This window comes from Garra rufa, chromosome 24 (genome assembly GCF_049309525.1).
Source record: "Garra rufa chromosome 24, GarRuf1.0, whole genome shotgun sequence".
In the NCBI taxonomy this organism is placed as follows: domain Eukaryota; kingdom Metazoa; phylum Chordata; class Actinopteri; order Cypriniformes; family Cyprinidae; genus Garra; species Garra rufa.
The window spans coordinates 35,100,063-35,123,109 of NC_133384.1; the positions used below are offsets into that span (position 1 = coordinate 35,100,063).

Sequence of the window (23,047 nt, forward strand, 5' to 3'; positions counted from 1 at the left end):
CTTTTATTTAATAAACGTATGTTTCGTTATCTGGTATCAGACATTTAAAGCACTGTTGTCCGTCAGTTAATTCAACACGGATAAATGTTAACGTTACCTCATACTAATATTTGTATTTGTTTATAACACAGTTATGAAGCTTAAAAGTTACAGTTGCAAAAAATTATGGAAATGACAGGCTTTAACGACAACCGTTGCCATAAACGTATAACTCAGCAACCAAATAAAGCACACGAGAAATAAAACTGAACAAACCTTGAAATAATATAAACTTCCTAAACTGGCAAATCAATGTTTTGTTCAGAAATTCCAACAGCAGCGGCAACTCAAAGGAAGTTTTGTGTTGCAGCCGGGGCGTGTTGTTAAATGCGTCGAAGGGAGTTGTAGTCTTTTATCTGCTTCTCATAATACAGTTTAAACGGCTAGCGCACAATATAAGACTTCAAATCCCATGAGCCTCTGCGTCAGCACTCATATCTTACGTGCCTGACGACATCAAACAGCAACATGCTTGTTGATAAAGTGCAAAAGAATGCTACACATAATAAAATATCTAGAATAAAAGATTGGTTTTCACTTAGAGCATTGACTTGAGGTGAAAATAACGTACCTAAATTATGAGAAATAAGTTGATATTTCTAATATAAGCCTTTCAAATACGTTGCCATAGCAACTCCTAGTATACATCGGTAACACCAGAGCCATATAAAAAGATATGGCTCTGGGTAACACCAAAGTCTTTGGTAACACGCTACATTTGCACAAATTAAATGTATATTTTAATCATAAATATTAGGCAATAAAAAAAAAGACCTTGTTATTAAAAGTAAATAATTACTTTTTGGTTGTATTCGCTTTATTTGGATTTTGAACATTACAAAAAGTGAAATCTAGCAACAATGTATTGCTTAATTAATTATGCAATAGAAGTACATAATATTTGACCATGCATCTGCTTAAGGCACAAATCCTGCTGATTGATGTTACTGTGTCCAATCATAAATTGAAATTAAAGCGAAACTCTTCTTGTGTTTTAGTGAAAACAAAAGGTTTTGTGTCCTCATCAGTCTTTGTGTGTGCATTTGTCTCCTGGGGTTCTTCCAAAGTGTGTGTCTCTTGAGATTTGTCTGTTTTGTTTGTGGGTTGTGTGTTCTTCTCAGCTCGTCTGTGAAACACTGGCTTGCGCTCAGGGACACTGGTGACTCGGGCGGAGGTCATTGCTGTGGAAAGAGAATTTTTTTAAAACAGAAATATGTAAACAATATTTGTCCGAATAATGTAAGGCAAGGGTTTTAAAAATGGGGTATGTGGGAAAGTTAAGGGGAAAAAAAAGGATTAAATAAATAGATATATTAGAATTAATTAGAAAAAAAATTCAATTAATAAATATATGTTTTTCTAAATATAAATTAAACAATCATTTCAAAATACAAGTTAATAAAAAAAAAATCATTCTAAAAATTATTTTAAAATTATTAAATATTCATAATTTAAAACACATACATAATAATTTTCTTTAATGTAAAAAAATATTTTCAAAATATAAACCAGTAAAATTAAATATTTATGAATAAACACGTATTGCATTTTATTAAATAAATCTTCATTATAAATATTTGGAACACCAATTACACACACTTTCAATTGCAAGGCACATCAAAAATAGGTATAGATATATAAATGTACATCTATCCCACTGTCTTACCTGACTGTATGAGTTTAAACTGTCTGGCTTTTTCCTCTTCCATCTTCTTCCTGTAGTCTCCAGAGACAGCTCGCATCACCTGCCTCTTCTTCACTAAGGGTGCTTTGGAGCTGCGTAACGTTTTCAGAGCGCGGCTCGCTTCTTCCCCTAAATGGAGGTGTACATTTAGACAGGACAGAAGGTGAGGGTTTCTTTTTCTTTTGAGTTTGTGTAAACTATGTATATGACCCTGGACCACAAAACCGGTCATAAGTAGCACGGGTTTATTTGCAGCAATAGCCAACAATACATACATTTTTCTGTTAATGCCAAAAATCAAGAGGATATTATGTAAAGATTATGTTCCATGAAGATATTTTGTAAATTTCCAAACAAACTTAATTTTCGATTAGTAATATGCATTCCTAAGAACTTCATTTGGACTTCAACTGTGATTTTCTCAATATTTAGATTTTTTTTGCACCCTCAGATTCCAGATTTTCAAATAGTTCTATCTCGGCCAAATATTGTCCTATCCTAACAAACCATACGTCAATGGAAAGCCTATTTATTCAGTTGATGTATAAATCTCTATTTCCAAATTGAGCCTTATGACTGGTTTTGTGGTCCAGGTGTCATATAGATGTTGTACTTGTTGTTTTGTCTCTTTCTCACGTTGTTTGCTGGAAGTTTTTTGGGTTCTCAGGCCAAGCTCGAGCTGTTCAATGCACCAATCCAACTCTCGACTCAGCTGCTCATCGGGAGTCTAACACACACACACACACACACACACACACACACACACACACACACACACACACACGTCTGCTTTACTATCCTTGTTGGGACTCTCCATAGGTGCGATGGTTTTTATACTGTCCACACTGTATTTTCTATCCCCTTAACCTACCCCTAACCCTCAGAGGGAACTTTCTGCATTTTAACATTCTGAAAAAAACTCATTCTGCATGATTTAAGCTTGTTTCCCCATGGGAACCTCAATTTAGGTCCCCACGGAGACACAAGTCCTCACCAGTCTGTGTGTATTCAGGTTTAGGTCCCCACCAGGATATAAAAACAAGTCCACACACACACACACAGACACAGTCAAGTTATTTATTTGACTTTGCCACAGCTTATACATGAAAACACATATATAAATCCAAGTGCGTATGTGCTTACCAGTTCTGTGGTCTCTTGTTTAGGTGCTTCCTCATTGCTTTTTACCACTTTCTGTTGATTATCTTTTCCATCACCTGTTTTCTTTTTCTTCTTCTTGTGTTTTTTAGCAGTGGCAGAAGTGTCAGCATTTGAAGCTGCTGTTTTGGGGTCATCACCACTTTGGCTATCTGTGTTTTTCTCATTTGCTTGTATTCTGGGTGTTTCTGGAAAGCATGAACAAAGTAAGAGGATGTTAGATTTGATGTTATTAAGTCAACCCTGCTGAAAACCCCCCCAGCTAAAACCAGCCTAAGCTGGAAGTAGCTGGTTTTAGCTGGTCTCCCAGCCTCACATCAGCTAAAACCAGCCTACTGACCAGTTATGACCAGCTAAAAGCAGCCAACCGGCTTAGACTGGTTTTAGCAGTTTTTTTTTCAGCAGGGATACAATGCAATTAAATATAAGTCTCGTAAAATGACTCGTAAATTCAATACGTTTTTACAATCTCACCTGTTGCAGCTAATTCATCTGCCATAACTGAAGTTTAATCTTCTGAAACCACAAATACACACTAACAGCTACTATAAAAAAAAACACAAACGATCACCTATCAAGTGTGCAGCACTTAAGGAAAAATATAAAGTAATATAATCGGTCCACTACTTCTGCTCGAAGGGTTTTATTTTCAAATCTATTTACAGATTTTAGCAATGCATGTGAGAATATCCCTAATATGTGTGCAGCAAACAAAGGCTTCCGCTGATAACGCATTCACTGTTCTAAAGGTTCCCACTGCAGCGCAATAAAAATTTGCCGTCGTTAGGCAATGGTGACACAAAGACTGCACTAAAAATAGTAGATTGTGTTTTTTCGTTATTGTTTGCGATACAACGGTTGTTGCAATAATAAGTCAATAATGTTATGCATTTGCTATAATTAAAAGGAACCGTACGTCTCGTTAAGTATGGTTGGGGTTGTTTTTACACGGTTATGTAATCGACACCAAACTGGTTCAAGGTTGGAAATGGAAGGATTTTAAAAGCATCCAACGCGGATGTTTTATAAAGTTTAAACATCAAACATTCATAAAGCGCCATTGGATCTCCAAAGAAGAGTTTTGAAATATAAATAGACTGAAAAGCCGTTTACACTTACATCAAAACCGCGTTAAAACTATTATAAATAAATAAACACTAAAGAGGAGTAAATTCCGGACCTCGCTTCTCCAGCCAATGAGAGCCGACGGGGGCGTGGCTTAACCCGCGCATAGACGTCATTGACTGTATAAACGTTCATAAACACTATCGGATTCTCTGCATTTGAGTGGATTTAGTGTAATAATATACTTAAGTGATCATAGATTTGAAAAAGATAAAACATAAAACATATTTCATACAATTGTTAACTTTAAAGGGGAAGTTTCATATATTAATAAAATGAAGTGGTCAGGCTCCAAACCAAACTTTTCTCACTTGATAAATTATTTCAAGCTGTATTGTAAGGTCCTGTGTAATAAAAAGGCTATTAGAACTCATGATATAATTAAATTATGTATTAAATACAAAATATATAATTGTAAGCAGGTATGCTGTTGTATAGAGTGACGACCAATTTCTTTTTATTTAATTTAATTTATTTGGCACTGTTTCTTATAGTGTTCTGATGTGTGACATAATAACAAAAATAAACATAAGAACTATAAAAGCTAGTTTTAATCCGATTCATCTAAAGAAACAAACCGAATGGCTTTTACAATTACGTCAAACTCGCGCTAAAACTATTACAAATAAATACTAAAGAACAGTAAATTCTGCTTCTCAATTCTCCAGCCAATGAGAATCAGTGTGGGCGTGGCTTAACCCGCCCACAGACGTCACTGGCTCTATAAATACCAGACGGCGCGTTCTGCGCGTGACCGACGTTCCTTGTTTTGGGTTTGACGGATTAACCGAAACAAAAAATCGTGAGTATCGTTAACGGTCGGTCCTAAACCGACCAAAAACTTCTTTTGGGGTATTTAATTCTTTTAAATTGTGTTTTTAAACGTTTTAGGATATAGAAAATCTCTTTAGTTCTCGTTTTGTGTTTAGAGTCGTAAACGGCGGTTTTAGATGATTTTGTCGCGGTAGCAACAAGCTAAGCTAACAAGCGCCAGTTCGTATTTACTTCTACTTTGTCTCAAAAGTTCGTTCACGGTTTTGACTTTAAATCTTTGTTTTTAATTCGTAATACCATATTAATTGTCGTTTTTAATTTGAATGCTTTCAAACTGACTTATTTAGTTGTCGGTGTAGACAAAGAAAAGGCTGTAATAGGCTTTCTTGGGCGCCATGTTACACATAAAGGCAGAAACGTGTCTGTGTCTCATCTTGAGATGGTGGACTTCTGCTGCGTTAATCAGAGCTTCCGAATCTCTTTTTACCGGTTGTTTTTGATCTCATTCGCCGTGACTAAAGGGAACGTGGCGTAGATGTAGTACTAGTTGCTGAATGGGTGAATGAAAGTCGCTGCAGTTGAAGATTTTTGCCTTCAGGCAAACACTGTGTGTGTGTTTGTTGAATGGGACGTGTGTGTGTGACCCAGTGTCCCACTGTGAGTTATTCAGGTTATTGATTCTCCACAGCAACACTTGTTTGTACTTGCATATATACATATGTGACTATCTGTTCTTTTACTTTATAAAAATAGAGCGTTTATAGAATTACATACTTGTTTATCCAGCTCATTTACTTTTAAGTTTCCGTTTACCTTTAGTTTCCCAAATAGCGCCCCCAAGTTGTAAACGCGCTTATTTAGGATATTGTCGTCATGGTGTCCTTTTCCGAAACATTCGATGAGTTACTGAATGACTGTATTATTGGGCGGGCCAGACGCGGGAGTTTTGTTGTGGGTGACGTCATGGCGTGCGGAATTCCCCGCGGCCGCGGTTCTTTCTTATCGGTTTTTGTCTCTTCTCCAGACCGCCTCATTAGAGTGCCATGGCACGTACTAAACAGACCGCCCGTAAATCCACCGGCGGTAAAGCGCCCAGGAAGCAGCTGGCCACCAAGGCGGCCAGGAAGAGTGCGCCCTCCACCGGTGGAGTCAAGAAGCCCCACAGATACCGGTGAGCAACACTAGACACGTGGAGTAGATCGATGCATAATTGGACACTGCAAGTTTTAGATATTTGATATCATGTACATACTGAATACTTTAAGTATTTACACTATGTATCAGTTTAAACACAATATTTACAAATACGGTTTTGTCTTGTGTATATACATTGTTTTATATGGTGTGTTTTTATACTTTTAGCTTATACACGTGCATATACTAGTGCTGTCAAACAATCGCGTTAATCGCATTCAAAATTTACTGTGTACACTGTGCATATTTACATACAGTATATATTTTGAAAATATTTACATGTCTTGTATTCATATAATTTAGATTATGTGCATATAAAAATATAAATGCAACCTTATAAATGTATGTGTATTTATATATACGTAATGTGCTTAGTGCACACATTATGTACATAGACTTATTTTGGATGATTAATTGCAATTAATCATTGCCCAGTGCTAATTTTATGTGATAGTGTGTTTTTTTTCTTACACATGCATGTGTACATTTATATACATAATAAATATTCACTTTACATGCACAATATGTAAACTTTTGATGTGGTTGTTTTACTCATTTAAAAGGAGAACCTAATTTTTCATATGCGCATGCATGCACAAGCATAGTGCATATGCATTATGTACTCTCTTATTTTGGCTGTGATTAATCATCGCCCAGCACCATTTAACATGTAAATTTAAAAAAAGTATGCATATGTGTATTTATATGTACATTATGTACATGCAAAATGTAACAACTTTTTCAAATATATAAGTAGTACACATTGTACACAACTTTTATTTTGGATGCAGTTAATCGTTGCCCAGCACTAATTTAATAGGCAAACAACATTTTTCATAAATGTAAACATGCGTGTGTATATTTATATATAGGTAAGTAAATATACATTATGCGCTAATTTAATATGTAAACATAACCTTTTTCTTAAATAGATGTGTGTGTATTTTTATTAGGGGTGGGCATAGATTAATTTTTTTAATCTAGATTAAATCTTGGAATTAATCTAGATTAATCTAGATTAAAATGGCTGATTTGAATTCTGCTGAAGGCATTCAGAATATGTGTGCTACCCAAATAATGACTTAAAGTCTTTGAGAATGGATCATAAAGCTCATAAAGCTGTTCTATGATCATTTGTTGGTGAAAATAAATTGTTCAATTAGATGTACTTGTGTTTACTAACTAACTAACAATGAAATTATTTTTTCTACCTATTTGTGTTTTTTAACGTCAACACCTACCCAGCCCATTACATGTTACACCGTACTTTTATTTTGACAGGTTGCCTTAAAGTTTCTGTATCATACAGTATGATATGATGCTTGGTTTCTCAAATGAAACGGTAAAAGTGACACTCACAGCAGTTTGGGAGATTGAGTTTATCTGTTCATGTGAGATGAAAATGCCAAAAATTAGCGGGAGCGTCACGTGTGTTTCAGTATGCGTGTAGTAAAAGCTAGTCTCCGCAATGCATACATACAGCTAGGCAAATGGAACATATCGGATTCATATTAAAACGGTCTTTTTGCATTTCAGTTTTCACATACACTAGTCCATATCGCGATTTGAATTAAGTGACTGACCAACATTTGATTTATGAATCCAAAAAACGACGAATTTACGTGGCATTTCGCGCTATGGTAGATTCGGTTTTTATGAATGGAGGACGACGCGATCCCGTCTGTGTTTTGGCGGAGGAGACGTAAACGCGCGAACATATTCTATAGTCTTCGGTATACATCCGCGTTAAACTATCAAGGTGAAAGTCATCATAGCTTGCGTAGTTTAGACCCAGCTCCCAACCCAATTTTGAGAATAGATTAACGGCGATATTTTTTTTTTATCGCGCGATAAGAGTTTCACGTTAACGCAGCACGTTAACGCCGATAACGGCCCACCACTAATTTTTATATACATAATTATTCACAGTACATGTGCACAGTGTAAAATTATTTTTGGATATGATTTGCGATCCGCTGAATGTTGTGTATAAATGTGTGTTAGCCTATTGTGGATGCACTGAATGTTGTTAAACGCATAACAGTGTTCATGTGACTTTTATATGTATTCAGTATATGCATGAGATAATGTATATACATAAATGCAATGAGGAGAAAGCCGGGTATTGTTTATGTAACAATTATGCATTATCCCAGTAACAGCGAATCACCAATTTCTCATTTTCTGCCTCTTTTTCTCAGTCCTGGAACTGTGGCTCTTCGTGAGATCCGTCGGTACCAGAAGTCCACAGAGTTGCTGATCCGCAAGCTTCCATTCCAGCGTCTGGTTCGTGAGATCGCTCAGGACTTCAAGACCGACTTGCGTTTCCAGAGCGCTGCCATCGGAGCCTTGCAGGTACGTTTTCTACTACTGGATTGTGTATAGATCTACCTCTCACTTTTTTTTGTTTTGCTATTTCTAATGTCATTTTCTCGCTCTGCTTTGTAGGAGGCAAGTGAAGCATACCTGGTGGGTCTGTTTGAGGACACCAACTTGTGCGCCATCCACGCCAAACGTGTCACCATCATGCCCAAAGACATCCAGTTGGCCCGTCGAATCCGTGGAGAGCGTGCTTAAACTCTCTTGACTATTTACTCGACTTTTTTTGTGTGGAGGAATATATGGGGCGGGGTTTGATGTGTGGGCGGGGTTGGGTGGGAGGGGCATCGGGGGTTCTTACTCTTGACTATAAATGCCTGTGTAGTTTAAGTTTATTTTTTTGTATTTTTTGGTAGTTGCGGTAGGGGAGGGGTATCTTGTGGTTCAAGTCAATAGGGGGGGGAAGCAGCGTCAGAACATTCCGGGAGCTCCTCAGGGTTTTAAAGTTTGTATTTTAGACTTTCATATACCTCTGCCTAGTCTGCATGCTTCATGATGAATTAGAACGTGTCCCATTTAATTTCTATCGTTATTATATTGGGTTTCTCTTCTATTGTGGCCATTTGGTTGTAAATAAACTTTCCACTACCTCAGCGTTGTGTGCTGTTCATTCCTTTGGCTTCAGTAGAGCTTAAAATGCTTTTTGTGGGAATTAAAGCTTTAAATCAAGTCTGTCCAACACAAGGTGTTAAAACAAAAGCAAACTTTTTGCAACCCTTTCATTTTAATTTCTTTAATGTATTTCACCCGTTTTTAGTTGCATAAATCATGTTTTGAAAAGCACAACTAGGTTTCCCCATCTATGGTTTATAAACCATATTAAAGGAGTAGTTTACTTTCAGAACAAAAATTAAGAGGTCATCCAAGATGTTCATGTCGGTCTTCAGTTATAAAGGAATTGTTTTTTGAGAAAAACATTTCAGGATTTTTCTCCATATAGTGGACTTCTATGGTGCCCCTGAGTTTGAACTTACAGAATGCAGTTTAAATACAGCTTCAAAGGGCTCTAAATGATCCCAGCTGAGGAAGAAAAGTCTTATATGTGACCCTGGACCACAAAACCAGTCATAAGGTAAAATTTTACAAAACTGAGATGTATACATATGAAAGCTCAACAAATAAGCTTTCTATTGATGTATGGTTTGTTGTGATAGGACAATATTTGGCCGAGATACATCCATTTGAAAATCTGGAATCTGAGGGTGCAAAAAAAAAAAAAAAATACTGAGAAAATCACCTTTAAAGTTGTCCAAATTAAGCTTTTAACATTGCATATTACTAATCAAAAATTACATTTTAATTTATAGTAGGAATTTTACAAAAAATCTTAATGGAACATGATCTTTACTTCATTTCTAATGATTTTTGGCATAAAAGAAAAAATAATTTTGACCCATTCTATGTATTTTTGGCTATTGCTACAAATATACCCCAGCGACTTAAGACTGATTTTGTGGTCCAGGGTCACATATAGTGAAACGATCGGTTATTTTCTAAAAACATTTACCATTTATGTACTTTTTAATCTCTACACAGAGTACATGCAGAGCTAGACGAGGTGAGCATTTGAGGTTAAAAACTATATAAATTTTTATTTAGAGCCATTTGAAGCTGCATTTTGGAAGTTCAAATTCGGGAGGCACCATAGAAGTCCATTATATCGAGAGAAATCCTGAAATGTTTTCCTCAAAAAAAACAATTTCCTTACGACAGAAGAAAGACGTGAACTTCTTGGATGACGAGGGGGTGAGTACATTATCTGTAAATTTTTGTTCTGAAAGTGCTACTCCTTTAAGTAATGGTTTTACAGGTCACCTATGAATATTTAATGCTAAAATTAATTTTACAGCTTAAGTATCACTTTAAACAATATTCTCAATGTCGACTTTCAGTGTGTTTAATAGTTCCCTGATATTATTTATAAACTAGTCACACCACAATTGCAATTCAAGTTTCTCCATTATGCTTTCTATACGATGGCTTTACATAATCTTCAATATAAATCCATCTACAGGTGATTTCACTTTCAAGAGCACAGAATGTGGACGGTCAAGTTTGGAGAAGACATTTTTACTTCCAAAGGCATCAATGAACAATAAATAAACATTCCAGACTGAAAATGTCTCTCTTAAACCGCTATGATGGTTTGTTTTTGATGTCGACTTCATCCTCTTCTTCGTCAGACAGCAGTCCTGGTAAATGTTCATAAAGGTTTTTCTCCAAAGAATCGTCAATCTCGCTCTCTCTCCTGAAAATGCACCAGGCGAGGAAGCCTACTCCAACGAGGCTGATGGGGAGAACTTTCCACCAGGGCCGCTCATAAGTGCTGCCCATAGAACGGTCCACTTTCCAGGTTCGATGACTAGCTTTGCTGGTCGAGAACTGGATGGGATTGGAAGCTGCTTCATTGTCCTCCGGAGGTTTTCTAGACTTTGCATTGCGCTGTGATGTTAAGGACAGCATCCTTGTGACACATGGCCTACAAGATGAAACACAATACTTTTGAAAAGCCATAAATTACATTACAAAATATTAGGAATAAATCCAATCCTTACTTTTTGCCAAGAAAAACCCCCAACTAAAATGACATTCACACAGAGATCCCTCTAACCAAGGTCAGTTGCTATTATAAGAGACCATTAAATGTATTTTATTAATTACATAAGTGTTTAGAAATCAGTTTAAAAACAATTTATATACGTCTCAGTTAACTAAAGCCTTGATTTAATTAATCTAATACAAAGCAAATGGTTTGCATAAATTCTGCTGAGATAAATGATGGTTATTTAATGATCTATACGAAGAAAAACATCAACTTGCCTTAAATTCCCATGTACTCGGTTTGTAAAAACATTGCAACCAAGAGAAAACCGTGACAAATGCACACAGACTTTTGACATCTTCAGGATTTCTTATATCAGGCGTGATTCTCCCAGGTCATGTAACGAGCGCCACCGTAAATTCTGACCGGAAGGAACACTTCATTTAATTGAAACGTAGTTCCGCTTTGATATTTAAGCGTTTAAAATAAAACTGTTTGTCTGATCATTCAAGATATATTTTAAAGTGTTACATTATTACCCAAATGTTTTTAAAGTGTCTTCGCATGAAGTGTATTCTAAGAATCCGTGACTATAAATTAAAGCGGACTACGTCTCCCAGAAGTCTAAGCACCAACCAATCAGAGATGCAGATTTTGCAAAGCCGTCGGAACGTCATCAAATAGCGCTGTTTGTCCACACGTGAATGTGAGGAAACATCGGAAGATCTTCATATTTCTTTAGGTAAGTCATCTTTACGCCTCTATAAACGCAACACGCAAATTATCCAACGTTACTGCTATATTACGAGTTTAAATCAATTACATTATTTAATGTTTTTGAAAGAAGTATAATGTTCATGCGATCCTTCAGAAATCATTCTAATATGATTATTTGCTGTTAAATGCTAATAACGTTTAAGGAAGAACCGAATATAAATCTTTTGTAACATTATACGTCTTTACCATTTTTATCCATTTAATGCGTTCTTGCTGAATAAGAATATCAACAACTTTCAATAACTAACGTTAACACGTGTGCTGTTTTCTTCCAGAATTGCTGAGAAAGTAAAGAAACTTCGTTTTGTTGGCGGACCTCGGCATCTCAAGAATAAGAAACTTACACAGTCTTGATAAAATGAGGCATGAAACGTTACCAAATGAGAGAAAAAAGGCAACGAAAGGCAAAAAAAGAAAGGCTAATGATGAGGTTTGTAAAAAAAAAACATGAATTTCTAGAGAGTTTGCACTTGTGTTGTGGTTTGGTCAGTTACCCGGATGCTCGGCAATATTGGCGATACTCCGATGTAAACAACAGCATAAATTGTACGTTAATGTACTACTGAAGACTTGTGTTGCTTTCTTCAACAAAAATTATGACTAAATATCGTCGTCAACGAACCTTTATCACGTGACCGAAACGAAACGAAACGAAAATGCTGGTCGATGAACATAATAAAATAGTTTTCGTTGACGGAAACGAGACGAAACGAAATGTTATAACGTTAGATTGATGTGCGCATGCCCAGTAGCCAGAGCTGTATCCCTTCTAACCATCTAATGACATCTTGTGGTCAAATGTGAATAAAGTTTCTTTTGCGTCCCAGATGTCCAAGCGATTTTTGGACAGTTTCATAAAATAAATCAATTTGTGCTACGAAAACCATAAGAAATATTTTACTTACACAAGGTATAAATGAATTAATCTGTAAATAAACTTATAAAAGTACAAGCATGATTTGTGTGGGCATAGATGATCAAAGTAAATTAAGAATATTATTAAGTTAACTAATATTATTATTAATTAGAAGTGCTTTTGAAGCGGGCATTACTACAAAATGAACATGCACAAAAGTACACATGTACATATTTATTAGTTTTATGATTTATTCTTAATAAAGAAGTGAAAAACACTTGAAACCTGTGCAAGTGGTTCGTGTTATTTTAATGAGAAATTGAATACGAAGCAGTCACGTTTGCGAAAACGAAGCTTGGGACGTCACAGGTCACGTGGTTATGGCAAAACGAATCAAGCTCCGTTCGGCTACAGTGGGTTCTGTGAGATGTTTCGTTTTTTGATAAAAGCTTCGAAGCCTTCGAACGTCACATCACTAATTTTTAGTATGTTATTGAAGCTTGAGCATTCAAACACCTTTGTTTCTCTTTGTTAAACTTAAATGTTTTTTTTTTCTGGCATTGTCATGTGATGCTATTTTATTTTATTTATTGTTTGTATTTATGTTATTTAAATTTATGTGTGTGTACTTCTAACATGTTTGGTAGGTAAAATAGATGTTGTAAATTCAAATGAGAGCATCTTCCATGTCTGGAATGGATGTATTCTTGAGCCTATATAAGGTAACAATAATATAATAAGACAACCTTGTTTGAAATGGATTTGGCTAAAAGAAAACTTTGGTTTCGTCTATACCACTATGTACTTATACTATATTGACTGGGTTAAATAAAATTGCATTACTAAAAATATACTAAAATAAAATTTTCATTGACTAAAACTAGACTAAATGTCATCAGTTTTCGTCGACTAAAACTAGACTAAAATAGTCATGGGTAATTCTGACTAAAATAAGACTAAAATGCTCAGACTTTTAGACGACTAAAACATGACTAGACTAAAAAGAGTATTGGCGTGACTAAAACTAAAATGACAGCTTCACACAAAGACTAGACTAAAAGTAAAATTAAAACCGGCCACCTGCTAATTTATGCTGTTTAAACCATGGAAAAAACGCGTGGAAGCTGCTAAATCATATAGAGAAGGACTTAGTAAGCAGGAAAGGGTGCAATATTTTGACAAACTAAAGTTAATAGGTGGTAAAGATACGTACAAGCAGTGTTAATTAAGATATTAGCCTAATATTTCACCTACCTGATTGGAAATGATTAGAACAAAGATAAATGTCGTCAAGATTCTTGCCCTGGAAATCCCGGTTCAGTTTGGCCAACCACAAACGCCTTTTGTTCCTCAGACAGTTTTTTGCACTCTTCTCCTTGATTTGTTATAACTTTTGGCAGTTTGTTGTACTTTAAGGCCCGGTTTCACAGACAGGGCTTAGACTAAGCCAGGATTAGGCCATAGTTCAATTAGGACATTTAAGTCATTTTTATAAACATGCTTAGAAAAAAACATTACTGGTGTGCATCTTGAGACAAAACAAAGGCACTGATATATTTTAAGATCAATCAGTGCAATTTTGTTTCAGTTGAAACAGCTCAGACTTACATTTTAGTCTAGGACTAGGCTTAAGCCTTGTCTGTGAAACCAGGGGAAAATGTTTTTTCCTGTCTGACCAATTAGTACAGCACAAAACATGACAATAATTGATCATTTTCAGCAGTAATAATCAGCAAAATATGCGAGTTGTGTTCGGTTCAGTGACATTGTTTATGTTTACGTTCACTGCTGCCCATCAATGATGTGTCGTGAAAACATATAAGTGAAGGTATTTCCAGCAGACATACATTTATTATAATAACATATGTATAATGTGTTCTATAACGTCTTCCTGGTGAAAATAAAATCAGTATGTCACTAACAATATACTATTATGCCATGTACTGTATATCAATATTGTTAAGATCAGGGTAAATTTAATTTATTTTTTTCTTCTGATAAACGTGTAACTATCTTCTTTAGCCTCTGAAGGGCAGTACTAAATGAAAAAATAGGATGTTTAGGCAAAATAAGAAACATTTACACATCTACTTTCTGTTCTTAATGCATGTTTTTTTCTTTCTGGAGCATCAGTGAGCATTTGAACCTTCTGTAATAGTTGCATATGTCATTGTTTGAAAGGGTTCAAATGCACAAAAATGCTATAAAACCAAAGAATTTGTGGGACCTAAAGGATTTTTCTGAAGAACAGAAGGCAGTTTAACTGTTCAGGACAAACAAGGGACTCATGAACAACTATCACTAAACAAACAAACAAACAAACAAAAAACAGCTGTGGATCATTCAGAAAACAACACCGTATTAAGAATCAAGGGGATGTAAACTTTTGAGTTATTTTTATAAATTCAACTATTATTTTCTCTTGTGGACTATATGTAAACATCTTTTATGTGGAATATTTTTTTCAGGTCAGTACTAAATAAAAAAAAAACATGCATTTTGTATGACCCCTCTTATTTTGGTAAAATAATTAATGTTTTAATAATTAATTTGCAGATTCTAAAAGGGGGGTGTAAACTTTGACCTAAACTTTTACTTTTACTACTTTAAGTTTTTTTTTTAATAAATAGAAGTTGAAATTGAAATCTTTTGCAACATTCTACTGTCACTTTTGGTCAATCTAATGCATGCTTGCAAAAGTATTAATAGTATTAAATATTCTTTCTTTCTTTCTTTTTTTTTTTTTTTAAAAAGGATAAAACCACAAATTTGAAATTACGCTCACAAATTTAAAGCTGCTGTGTTTTGATGTTGTCGTCAAGTTGAATGCGAAGAGAGTGTGTTTTAAATTCCTATTTTGAATTTGCAGGACTCCGAAGCAGCTGTTCCTGAATCAGATCTGGTGACGCTACAGATAGATGAAACAGACACAAACACGAAAGCAAAGAAGAAAAATGAAGCTGAGGTGAGTCAAAATAATCAGATTTCTTCCCTTACAGTATAACAGTAATATTGAGAAATATAATCACACTTAAAACAACTGATTTCCAATTGAATATGTATTAAAATATAATTTATTCCAGTGATGCAAAGCTGAATTTTCAGCATCATTACTTCAGTCTTCAGTGTCACAAGATCCTTCAGAAATCATTCTAATATGTTGATCTGCTGCTTAAGGAACATTTCTGTTCATTATTAATGTTGAAAACAGTATCTTTGCAGAATCCATGCTTCCTTGATAAATGGAGAGTTCTTTTTTAAATATCATCACCTGTCACTTTTGATCAATTTAATGCATCCAAGTATTAATTTCTTTCAAAAAAATAAAAGAACTTGTCCTGCGTCATTACAATATGACCATATTTATCCCACTCTGTCACACACACACTCGTGACCCTCCTCGCCGCTTCTAAGGTTGCATTCTTCCTCTTCCGTATTCTCATGCGAGCATGAATGGTGCACATTTGTGCATGTTACACAAGGACAAGGAGGTGTTTCTCTTGCATTCTGCGTGTGCAGACACGGCACATGGTGCGCGACAAACACCTGCAGTTTCTGTCTAAAGGTGTTTCCCAGCAGGCTGTAGACAAGCGGGTTCAGGCAGCTGTTGGCGCAGGCCGCTAAGGTCACGATGTGTCCCGTCAGCGGGTACCGCTGCCACAGAGTATGGTTTCCACGTCGGCGTGAGGCATCCGTGTCGCCAGTCAAAAGATGCACGCTGATGAACACATTCTCCGGCAGCCAGCATACAAAAAACACACTCACGGCTGCGACGATCATGCGCAGGGCTTTGGTTCGCTGCGGCCGTTCGGAGCGCAAAAGCACACGTGCGATTAAAGTGTAGCAGATGCCCATCACGCAAAAAGGCAAAGCGAATCCCAACGTCACTTCCAGCCATTGCACCTCAGCCACGCCCGCAAAACAGAAGCCACGCCCCCATCCGTGATGCACATGTGCAGTAGCGAATGGGATCAGAGTGCACAAGGTGGCCGCCGCCCATATAGTCACACAAGCTCTGCGTGCAACGCGTGAACGATGCGAAACCGAGACGTTTTCAGGTAGCGCACGCGCTCTGAGGCCCGTTAGCGCAAGGCAGCGGTCCAAACTCATCCATGTGAGGGAAAACACACTGCTGTACATGTTGACCTGTAGAAAAATGGCCATGCACGAGCACAAGACCGCATCGTCGTAATAGTGAGCGCTCAGGTTGAACACTTCAATTAGCGAATCCAGAACCAGAACCAGATCAGCCAGAGCTAGATTAGTGAAATATAGATCTGGTGTGCTCATCCGCTGCCGAGGGTCAAAGTTCACCAGCAGGATCAGGATGTTACCTATGAGGCCAAGCGGGAAGAGCAGGATGGTGTAGATGCAGGAGAGGAGGAGGCTTATGACGTAAGTGTCCGCAGAGGTGGAGTTTGTTGCGTTGACGTCAATAACGGACCAGTGCAGGATGGAGGAATTCGTGCGGAACGTCAGAGGATCTTCCGTCATCTTCCCCTCAATTACTTTTGTTGTCACATGGCATGGAAATGTGCTGTTTTCTGCATTTTGTTCTTTTCAAAATTGTAAAACAGAAAAAGACGCATGTTTCAGTGAGAACCTCAAAGCCTCAAATTTAAAATCTTTGAAATTTTACTGGTAAAACACTTTAAATGCCACAGTAGAAACCTTTTTAATTGGTTAACTGGTGGTTAAAGGAACACTTTTGGAAATAGGCTCATTCTCCAACTCCCCCTGAGTTAATAAGTTGAGTTTTACCGTTTTGAAATCCATTCAGCCGTTCTCCTGTTCTGGCGATATCACTTTTAGCATAGCTTAGCATAAATCATTAAATCCTATTAGACCAATAGCATCGCGTTCAAAAATAACCAATGAGTTTTGGTATTTTTCCTATTTAAAACTTGACTCTTCTGTAGTTATATCGTGTACTAAGATTGGCGGAAAATGTAAAGATGCGATTTTCTAGGCCGATGAGATTAGGAACTACACTTCCATTCCGGCGTAATAGTCAAGGAAGTTTGCTGCTGTAATATGGCCGAAGCAGGCGCAGTAATATCACACAGCACAATGTGACCAACTGCATGCAAAGGGAGCGTTCCTCGTTGGAAGTTACCTAGCTGGGAACTAATTACAGGCGCTGCGTGATATTACTGCGCCTGCTGCGTCCATGTTACGGCAGCAAACTTCCTTGACTATTACACCGGAATGGAAGTGTAGTTCCTAATCTCATCGGCCTAGAAAATCGCATCTTTACATTTTCCGTCGGTCTTAGTACACGCTATGAACTGCAGAAGAGTCAAGTTTTAAATAGGACAAATACCGAAACTCATTGGTTATTTTTGAACGCGATGCTATTGGTCGAATAGGATTCAATGATCTATGCTAAGCTATGCTAAAAGTGATATCGCCAGAACAGGAGAATGGCTGAATGGATTTCAAAATGGTAAAAATCAACTTATTAACTCAGGGGGAGTTGGAGAATGAGCCTATTTCCAAAAAAGTGGAGTGTTCCTTTAAGTTCCCTTAGGCTGTAAAATGTAATTCCTCAAGGGCCACTGTTCTGCAAAGTTTAGCTCCAACCCTAGTTAAACACACCTGAACCAGCTAATCAAGGTCTTCAGGATTACTAGAAACTTCCAAGCTGGTGTTTTGGAGCAAAACTCTGCAGGACGCCGGCCCTTCAGAAACGGAGTTTGACACATACAATACAAAAACACCTAGAAATCTTTCTGTGACACTTGCCTTTTGATCTATCTGTCTATCTACAGTTGAGGTCAAAGGTTTTCAGAATCTGCAAAATGTTAGGGATCATACAAAATGCATGTTATTTTTTTTAGTACTGACCTGAATAAGACATTTCACATAAAAGTCGTTTACATTTAGTCCAAAAGAGAAAATAATAGTTGAATTTATTAAACTACCCTTCATTCTTAATACAGTGTTGTACCTGAATGATCCACAGCTGTGTTTTGTTTAGTGATAGTTGCATACGAGTCCCTTGTTAAACTGCTTGCTGTTCTTCAGAAAAATCCTTTTCCAGCTTTTTTGTTTATTTAAAGCCTTTCCAATGATGACAGTATGATTTTGAGATTCATCTTTTTACCATAAGGACAACCGAGGGACTCCTATGCAACTATTACAGAAGGTTCAAACGCTCACTGATGCTCCAGAAGGAAACACGATGCATTAAGAGCAGGGGGTGAAAACTTTTGAACAGAATGAAGATGGGTACATTTTTCTTATATTCTTTATTTAGTATTGCCCTTCAGAAGCTACAGAAGATACTTCTTCCCCAGAAGACAAAATAAGTAAAATTTAAATTCCAAAAGTTTTTACCCCCCAGAAAGTGTTCAAATACAAAAACACATGCTGAAAAACCAAAGAATTTGTGGGACCTATAAGATTTATCTGAAGAACAGCGGGCAGTTTAACCATTCAGGACAAACAAAAACCTTATGAACAACTATCACTAAACAAAAAAACAAACAAACAACACAGTTGTGGGTAATTTAAGGTAACAAAACATTATTAAGAATCAAGTGTATGTCAACTTTTGTACAGGGTCATTTTTATAAATTCAACTATTATATGTAAACATCTTTTATGTGAAATAGCTTATTCAGTTCAGTACTAAATAGAAAATAACATGCATTTTGTATGATCCCTCTTGTTTTGATTAAATAATTTACATTTTGCCTTTTGACTTCAACTGTATATGTTTTTTGTTTTTTTTATTCTAACTGACGTTATTTTTTACTATTAAATCTTGCTGATGTTATTTTACAGTGGAATTTTCAGTTTATTTTGTTTGGTAATCTGCTCATAGTTTGCAATGAAGCTTTCAAAATGAAGATCTTACCTGTTTATTCTATTGTCCAAGTTTATCTGGGTATATAACGTTATCCTTCTGCTAGGTCTTTAAAGGTCATTCAGAAATAAATGTAGAAGTCTTTTATTTGTTATTCTTTTCTTTCTCCATTTGCTCGCTCTGAAGGTGCAGGCGTCTCTCCTGCTGAAGTCTCGCTGTCTCATCTACAAATACGTAAATACAGGAGGGCCAGGTTGTGCCAAACAGAAACGTACAATGGCCGCCTCTGTTTACCCCAAACAATATGATGAAGAAATGCTCCATTACCTCCTCTGCTGGCTAGAAAATTAGACAGAGGGAAGATATAGAGTTTCATTGTGAATGAGAATGCATGTATTTGTGTGTAACGGGCCTTTTTTAAAAGAAATTAGTAATTTTTTTTTTTTTGAAGGTCACATTAAATTGATCAAAAAAGACAAGAAAGATTTGTATCTCAAATAAATGCTGTTCTTTCAACTTTCTTTTCATCAGTGAATCCTGTAGGGGGAAAAAAGTGAATATTGAACAACATATGATTTTCTGTTTTAGAGTTGTGAAGAGGAGAACACCTCACAGCAGGAAGCACCACCTGGAGCAGAGGATGAAAAGGGTTTAGATGATGAGGACGATCTGACTCCTGAGGAGAAACGAGTCTTGGAAAGAAAGTTGAAGAAGATTCGGAAAATGGAAGAGAAGAAGAAACTGAGGGGCGAAGGCAAAATCATAAAAAAACCCGTAGTCCAGAAAAGTGGTGCAGAGAAGGAGGCGCTGGAATACCTCGCATGGTGGGACAAACAGTTATTTTGACGCATGCGCATATTTCCCAATTCTACCAGTGGATTAACTTGATGTTTGTGTGCTTGTTTAGCTGGTCTGAGAAACGGGAGGAGTGGAAGTTTGTCAAACGCAAGCAAACATGGTTACTGCAGCACATGTATGACACCACAAAGGTACATAAAACTCTACAGCTTTTCACTTTACACACTTATCACAGTAATAAAACATGGAGCACAGGCTTTCCTACTCATGTTGTGTTTTACAGTTGAAGTCAAAAGTTTACACACACCTTGGGGAATCTGCAAAATGTTAATTATTTTACCAAAATAAGATGGATCCTACAAAATGCATGATATTTTTTTTTATGCATTACTGACCTGAATAAGATATTTTACATAAAAGATGTTTACATTTAGTCCACATGAAAAAATAATAGTTTCTTTCAAAAATTTACATACACTTGATTCTTAATGATCCACGGCTGTTTTTGTTTAGTGATAGTTGTTCATGAGTCCCTTGTTTGTCCTGAACAGTTAAACTGCCGGCTGTTCTTCAGAAAAATCCTTCAGGTCCCATTAATGTTTTAGTTTTTCCGCATTTTTGTGTATTTGAACCCTTTCCAACAATGACTGTATGATTTTGAGATCCATCTTTTCACGCTGAGGACAACTGAGGGACTCATATGCAACTATTACAGATGGATGGAAACCACAATGCATTTAGAGCCAAGGGTGAAAACCTTTGAACAGAATGATGTGTGCATTTTTCTTATTTTGCCTAAATATCATATTTTTTAATTTAGTACTGCTAGTCCAAAGCTTTAGAAGATACTAACATGTTTCCCAGAAGACAAAATAAGTTTTCAAATTCAAAAAGTTTAGTGCATTTTTCTTCCGAAGCATCAATGAGCGTTTGAACCTTCTGTAATAGTTTACATCCACTTGATTCGTAATGCTGTGTTGTTACCTGAATGATCCACAGCTGTGTTTTTTTGTTTAGTGATAGTTGTTCATGAGGCTCTTGTTTGTCCTGAACAGTTAAACTGCCTACTGTTCTTCAGAATAATCCTTCAGGTCCCACAAATTCTTTGTTTTTTTTCAGCATTTTTGTATTTAAACCCTTTCTGGGGGTGAAAACTTTTGGAATTTGAAGATCATGCTAAATTTTCCTTATTTTGTCTTCTGGGAAATATGTAAGTATCTTCTGTAGCTTCTGAAGGGCAGTACTAAATGGAAAAAAAATATGATATGTAGGCAAAATAAGAAAAATTCTGTTCAAAAGTATTCACCCCTGGCTCTTAATGCATCATGTTTCCTTCTGAGGCATTAGTAAGCTTTGAACCTTCTGTACTAGTTGCATATTAAGTCCTTAAGATGTCCTTAGTGTGAAAAGATGGATCTCAAAATCATACAGTCATTGTTGGAAAGGGCTCAAATACACAGAAAAGCTTAAAAACCAAAGAATTTGTGGGACCTGAAGGATTTTTCTGAAGAACAGCAGGCAGTTTAACTGTTCAGGACCAACAAGGGACTCATGAACAACTATTACTAAACAAAAAAACACAGCTGTGGATCATTCAGGTAACAACACAGTATTAAGAATCAAGTGTATGTAAACTTTTGAACAGGGTCATTTTTTTTTTTTATAAATTCAACTATTATTTTCTCTTGTGGACTATATGTAAAGGTCTTTTATGTGAAATGTCTTATTCAGGTCAGTACTTAATAAAAAATAACATGCATTTTGTATGATCCTTCTTATTTTGCTAAAATTAACATTTTGCAAATTCTGCCAGGTGTATGTCAACTTGACTTCAACTATACATTTTTACTGCATATGCATGAATTTCTCTCTATTTCAGGTAACTGACGATGATTTCAAGATGTTGCTAGCGTATATTGAAAGTATACGTGGATTAGCTCGAGACACCACGTTGCAGAAAGCTGAAGCGATTGTGCGTTGGGAGGGACAAGAAGAAGAATCACATACAGAGGATGCTGAAAAGAAAAAACAGAGAGCCAAACAGGTCGTCCAGTTGCTGTGATAGACCAGAGCATTGAACAAAACATCAAAATGAACTCTTTCTTTTTTTGTGCTTGTACGAATTTGTCATTGTACATTTTCATTCATTGAATGATTACTGTGAATTATCTTTTAATAATTCATTGACAGTGTTAAGGAAAGTAACTTTTAAATAAAAAGTAATACTTTACATTACTTTTGCATTACTTTTTAAATCTAGAGGGTGCAACTCAAACAAATCTTCCTGTTGTGCTGCAGTTCTGGATTGCAGGAAGAATAGGACGCAGGAAAAAAGTGTAACACTCATCAGGAATGATAAAAAAGAAAAGAAAAAATGAAAAACAGATGATTATATAAAGTAATTTTTACTTGTTAGTATGGTTGAATTGGATCATCGAAGGTCAACAGCAATGCCATTGTTTAATAAAATGGGATTAAATGCATGTGTTTATGTTGTCATTTAATTATTGCAGTTTTGCATCATATTCTGAGTTTACATTTCGCAGTTTTTATTCATTTTGAGAAATATGAGTCTGTTTTTGTGCAAAATGCATATATGCGATCACATTTGTACGTAAAGTAAGTAATCTTAAGTAGCATGGGTATATTTGTAAAAATAGCCAAAAATACGTTGTATGGGTAAAAATTATTGATTTTTCTTTTGTGCGAAAAATTAAGATATTAAGTAAAGATCATGTTCCATTTTGTAAATTTCCTACCGTAAATATATCATAACTTAATTTTTTAACAGTAATATGCATTGCTGAGAGCTTCATTTTGACAACTTTAAAGGTGATTTTCTCAGTATTTTGTATTTTTGCACCCTCAGATTCTAGATTTTCAAATAGTTGTATCTTTGCCAAATATTGT

The 23,047-nt window shown here is 36.1% G+C and overlaps 5 protein-coding genes across 5 annotated transcripts; 2 read left to right on the forward strand and 3 right to left on the reverse strand.

The window, feature by feature from the left end:
* Window positions 1-848: 848 nt before the first annotated feature.
* Window positions 849-3,591, reverse strand: c24h8orf33 (chromosome 24 C8orf33 homolog). The gene is made up of 5 exons (XM_073831181.1): window positions 3,356-3,591; window positions 2,867-3,069; window positions 2,360-2,450; window positions 1,706-1,852; window positions 849-1,220 (listed from the first exon to the last, which is right to left on the reverse strand). Exons 1-5 carry the CDS (start codon window positions 3,378-3,380, stop codon window positions 997-999), a joined length of 690 nt encoding a protein of 229 aa, XP_073687282.1. The 5' UTR covers window positions 3,381-3,591; the 3' UTR covers window positions 849-996.
* Window positions 3,592-4,678: 1,087 nt separating this feature from the next.
* h3f3d (H3 histone, family 3D) lies at window positions 4,679-8,946 on the forward strand. The gene is made up of 4 exons (XM_073830790.1): window positions 4,679-4,808; window positions 5,805-5,951; window positions 8,176-8,329; window positions 8,423-8,946. Exons 2-4 carry the CDS (start codon window positions 5,824-5,826, stop codon window positions 8,549-8,551), a joined length of 411 nt encoding a protein of 136 aa, XP_073686891.1. The 5' UTR covers window positions 4,679-4,808; window positions 5,805-5,823; the 3' UTR covers window positions 8,552-8,946.
* Window positions 8,947-9,076: 130 nt separating this feature from the next.
* uqcc4 (ubiquinol-cytochrome c reductase complex assembly factor 4) lies at window positions 9,077-11,306 on the reverse strand. Its single transcript, XM_073830789.1, has 2 exons — window positions 11,174-11,306; window positions 9,077-10,832 (listed from the first exon to the last, which is right to left on the reverse strand). Exons 1-2 carry the CDS (start codon window positions 11,251-11,253, stop codon window positions 10,490-10,492), a joined length of 423 nt encoding a protein of 140 aa, XP_073686890.1. The 5' UTR covers window positions 11,254-11,306; the 3' UTR covers window positions 9,077-10,489.
* Window positions 11,307-11,573: 267 nt separating this feature from the next.
* Window positions 11,574-22,620, forward strand: chlsn (cholesin). The gene is made up of 6 exons (XM_073831171.1): window positions 11,574-11,637; window positions 11,948-12,102; window positions 15,398-15,493; window positions 19,928-20,163; window positions 20,247-20,328; window positions 22,017-22,620. The coding sequence occupies exons 2-6, from the start codon at window positions 12,031-12,033 to the stop codon at window positions 22,197-22,199; spliced, it is 669 nt and encodes a 222-aa protein (XP_073687272.1). The 5' UTR covers window positions 11,574-11,637; window positions 11,948-12,030; the 3' UTR covers window positions 22,200-22,620.
* LOC141300954 (G-protein coupled estrogen receptor 1-like) lies at window positions 15,892-17,215 on the reverse strand. Its single transcript, XM_073831229.1, has one exon. It carries the CDS (start codon window positions 17,020-17,022, stop codon window positions 15,892-15,894), a length of 1,131 nt encoding a protein of 376 aa, XP_073687330.1. The 5' UTR covers window positions 17,023-17,215.
* Window positions 22,621-23,047: the final 427 nt, after the last annotated feature.

Excerpts from the sequence above, each read along its gene's own strand:
- c24h8orf33 (XM_073831181.1), bottom strand. The coding sequence starts at position 3,380 with ATGGCAGATGAATTAGCTGCAACAG. Across the intron at positions 2,451-2,866 it reads AACAAGAGACCACAGAACTG|ACTCCCGATGAGCAGCTGAG; the intron begins GTAAGCACATAC and ends TGTGTGTGTTAG. Across the intron at positions 1,853-2,359 it reads AAAAACTTCCAGCAAACAAC|GGGAAGAAGCGAGCCGCGCT; the intron begins GTGAGAAAGAGA and ends ACCTCCATTTAG.
- h3f3d (XM_073830790.1), top strand. The coding sequence starts at position 5,824 with ATGGCACGTACTAAACAGACCGCCCGTAAATCCACCGGCGGTAAAGCG. Across the intron at positions 5,952-8,175 it reads AAGAAGCCCCACAGATACCG|TCCTGGAACTGTGGCTCTTC; the intron begins GTGAGCAACACT and ends TCTTTTTCTCAG. Across the intron at positions 8,330-8,422 it reads CTGCCATCGGAGCCTTGCAG|GAGGCAAGTGAAGCATACCT; the intron begins GTACGTTTTCTA and ends TCTGCTTTGTAG.
- uqcc4 (XM_073830789.1), bottom strand. The coding sequence starts at position 11,253 with ATGTCAAAAGTCTGTGTGCATTTGTCACGGTTTTCTCTTGGTTGCAAT. Across the intron at positions 10,833-11,173 it reads CGAGTACATGGGAATTTAAG|GCCATGTGTCACAAGGATGC; the intron begins GCAAGTTGATGT and ends TTCATCTTGTAG.
- chlsn (XM_073831171.1), top strand. The coding sequence starts at position 12,031 with ATGAGGCATGAAACGTTACCAAATGAGAGAAAAAAGGCAACGAAAGGC. Across the intron at positions 12,103-15,397 it reads AAAGAAAGGCTAATGATGAG|GACTCCGAAGCAGCTGTTCC; the intron begins GTTTGTAAAAAA and ends TTGAATTTGCAG. Across the intron at positions 15,494-19,927 it reads AGAAGAAAAATGAAGCTGAG|AGTTGTGAAGAGGAGAACAC; the intron begins GTGAGTCAAAAT and ends TTTCTGTTTTAG.
- LOC141300954 (XM_073831229.1), bottom strand. The coding sequence starts at position 17,022 with ATGACGGAAGATCCTCTGACGTTCCGCACGAATTCCTCCATCCTGCAC.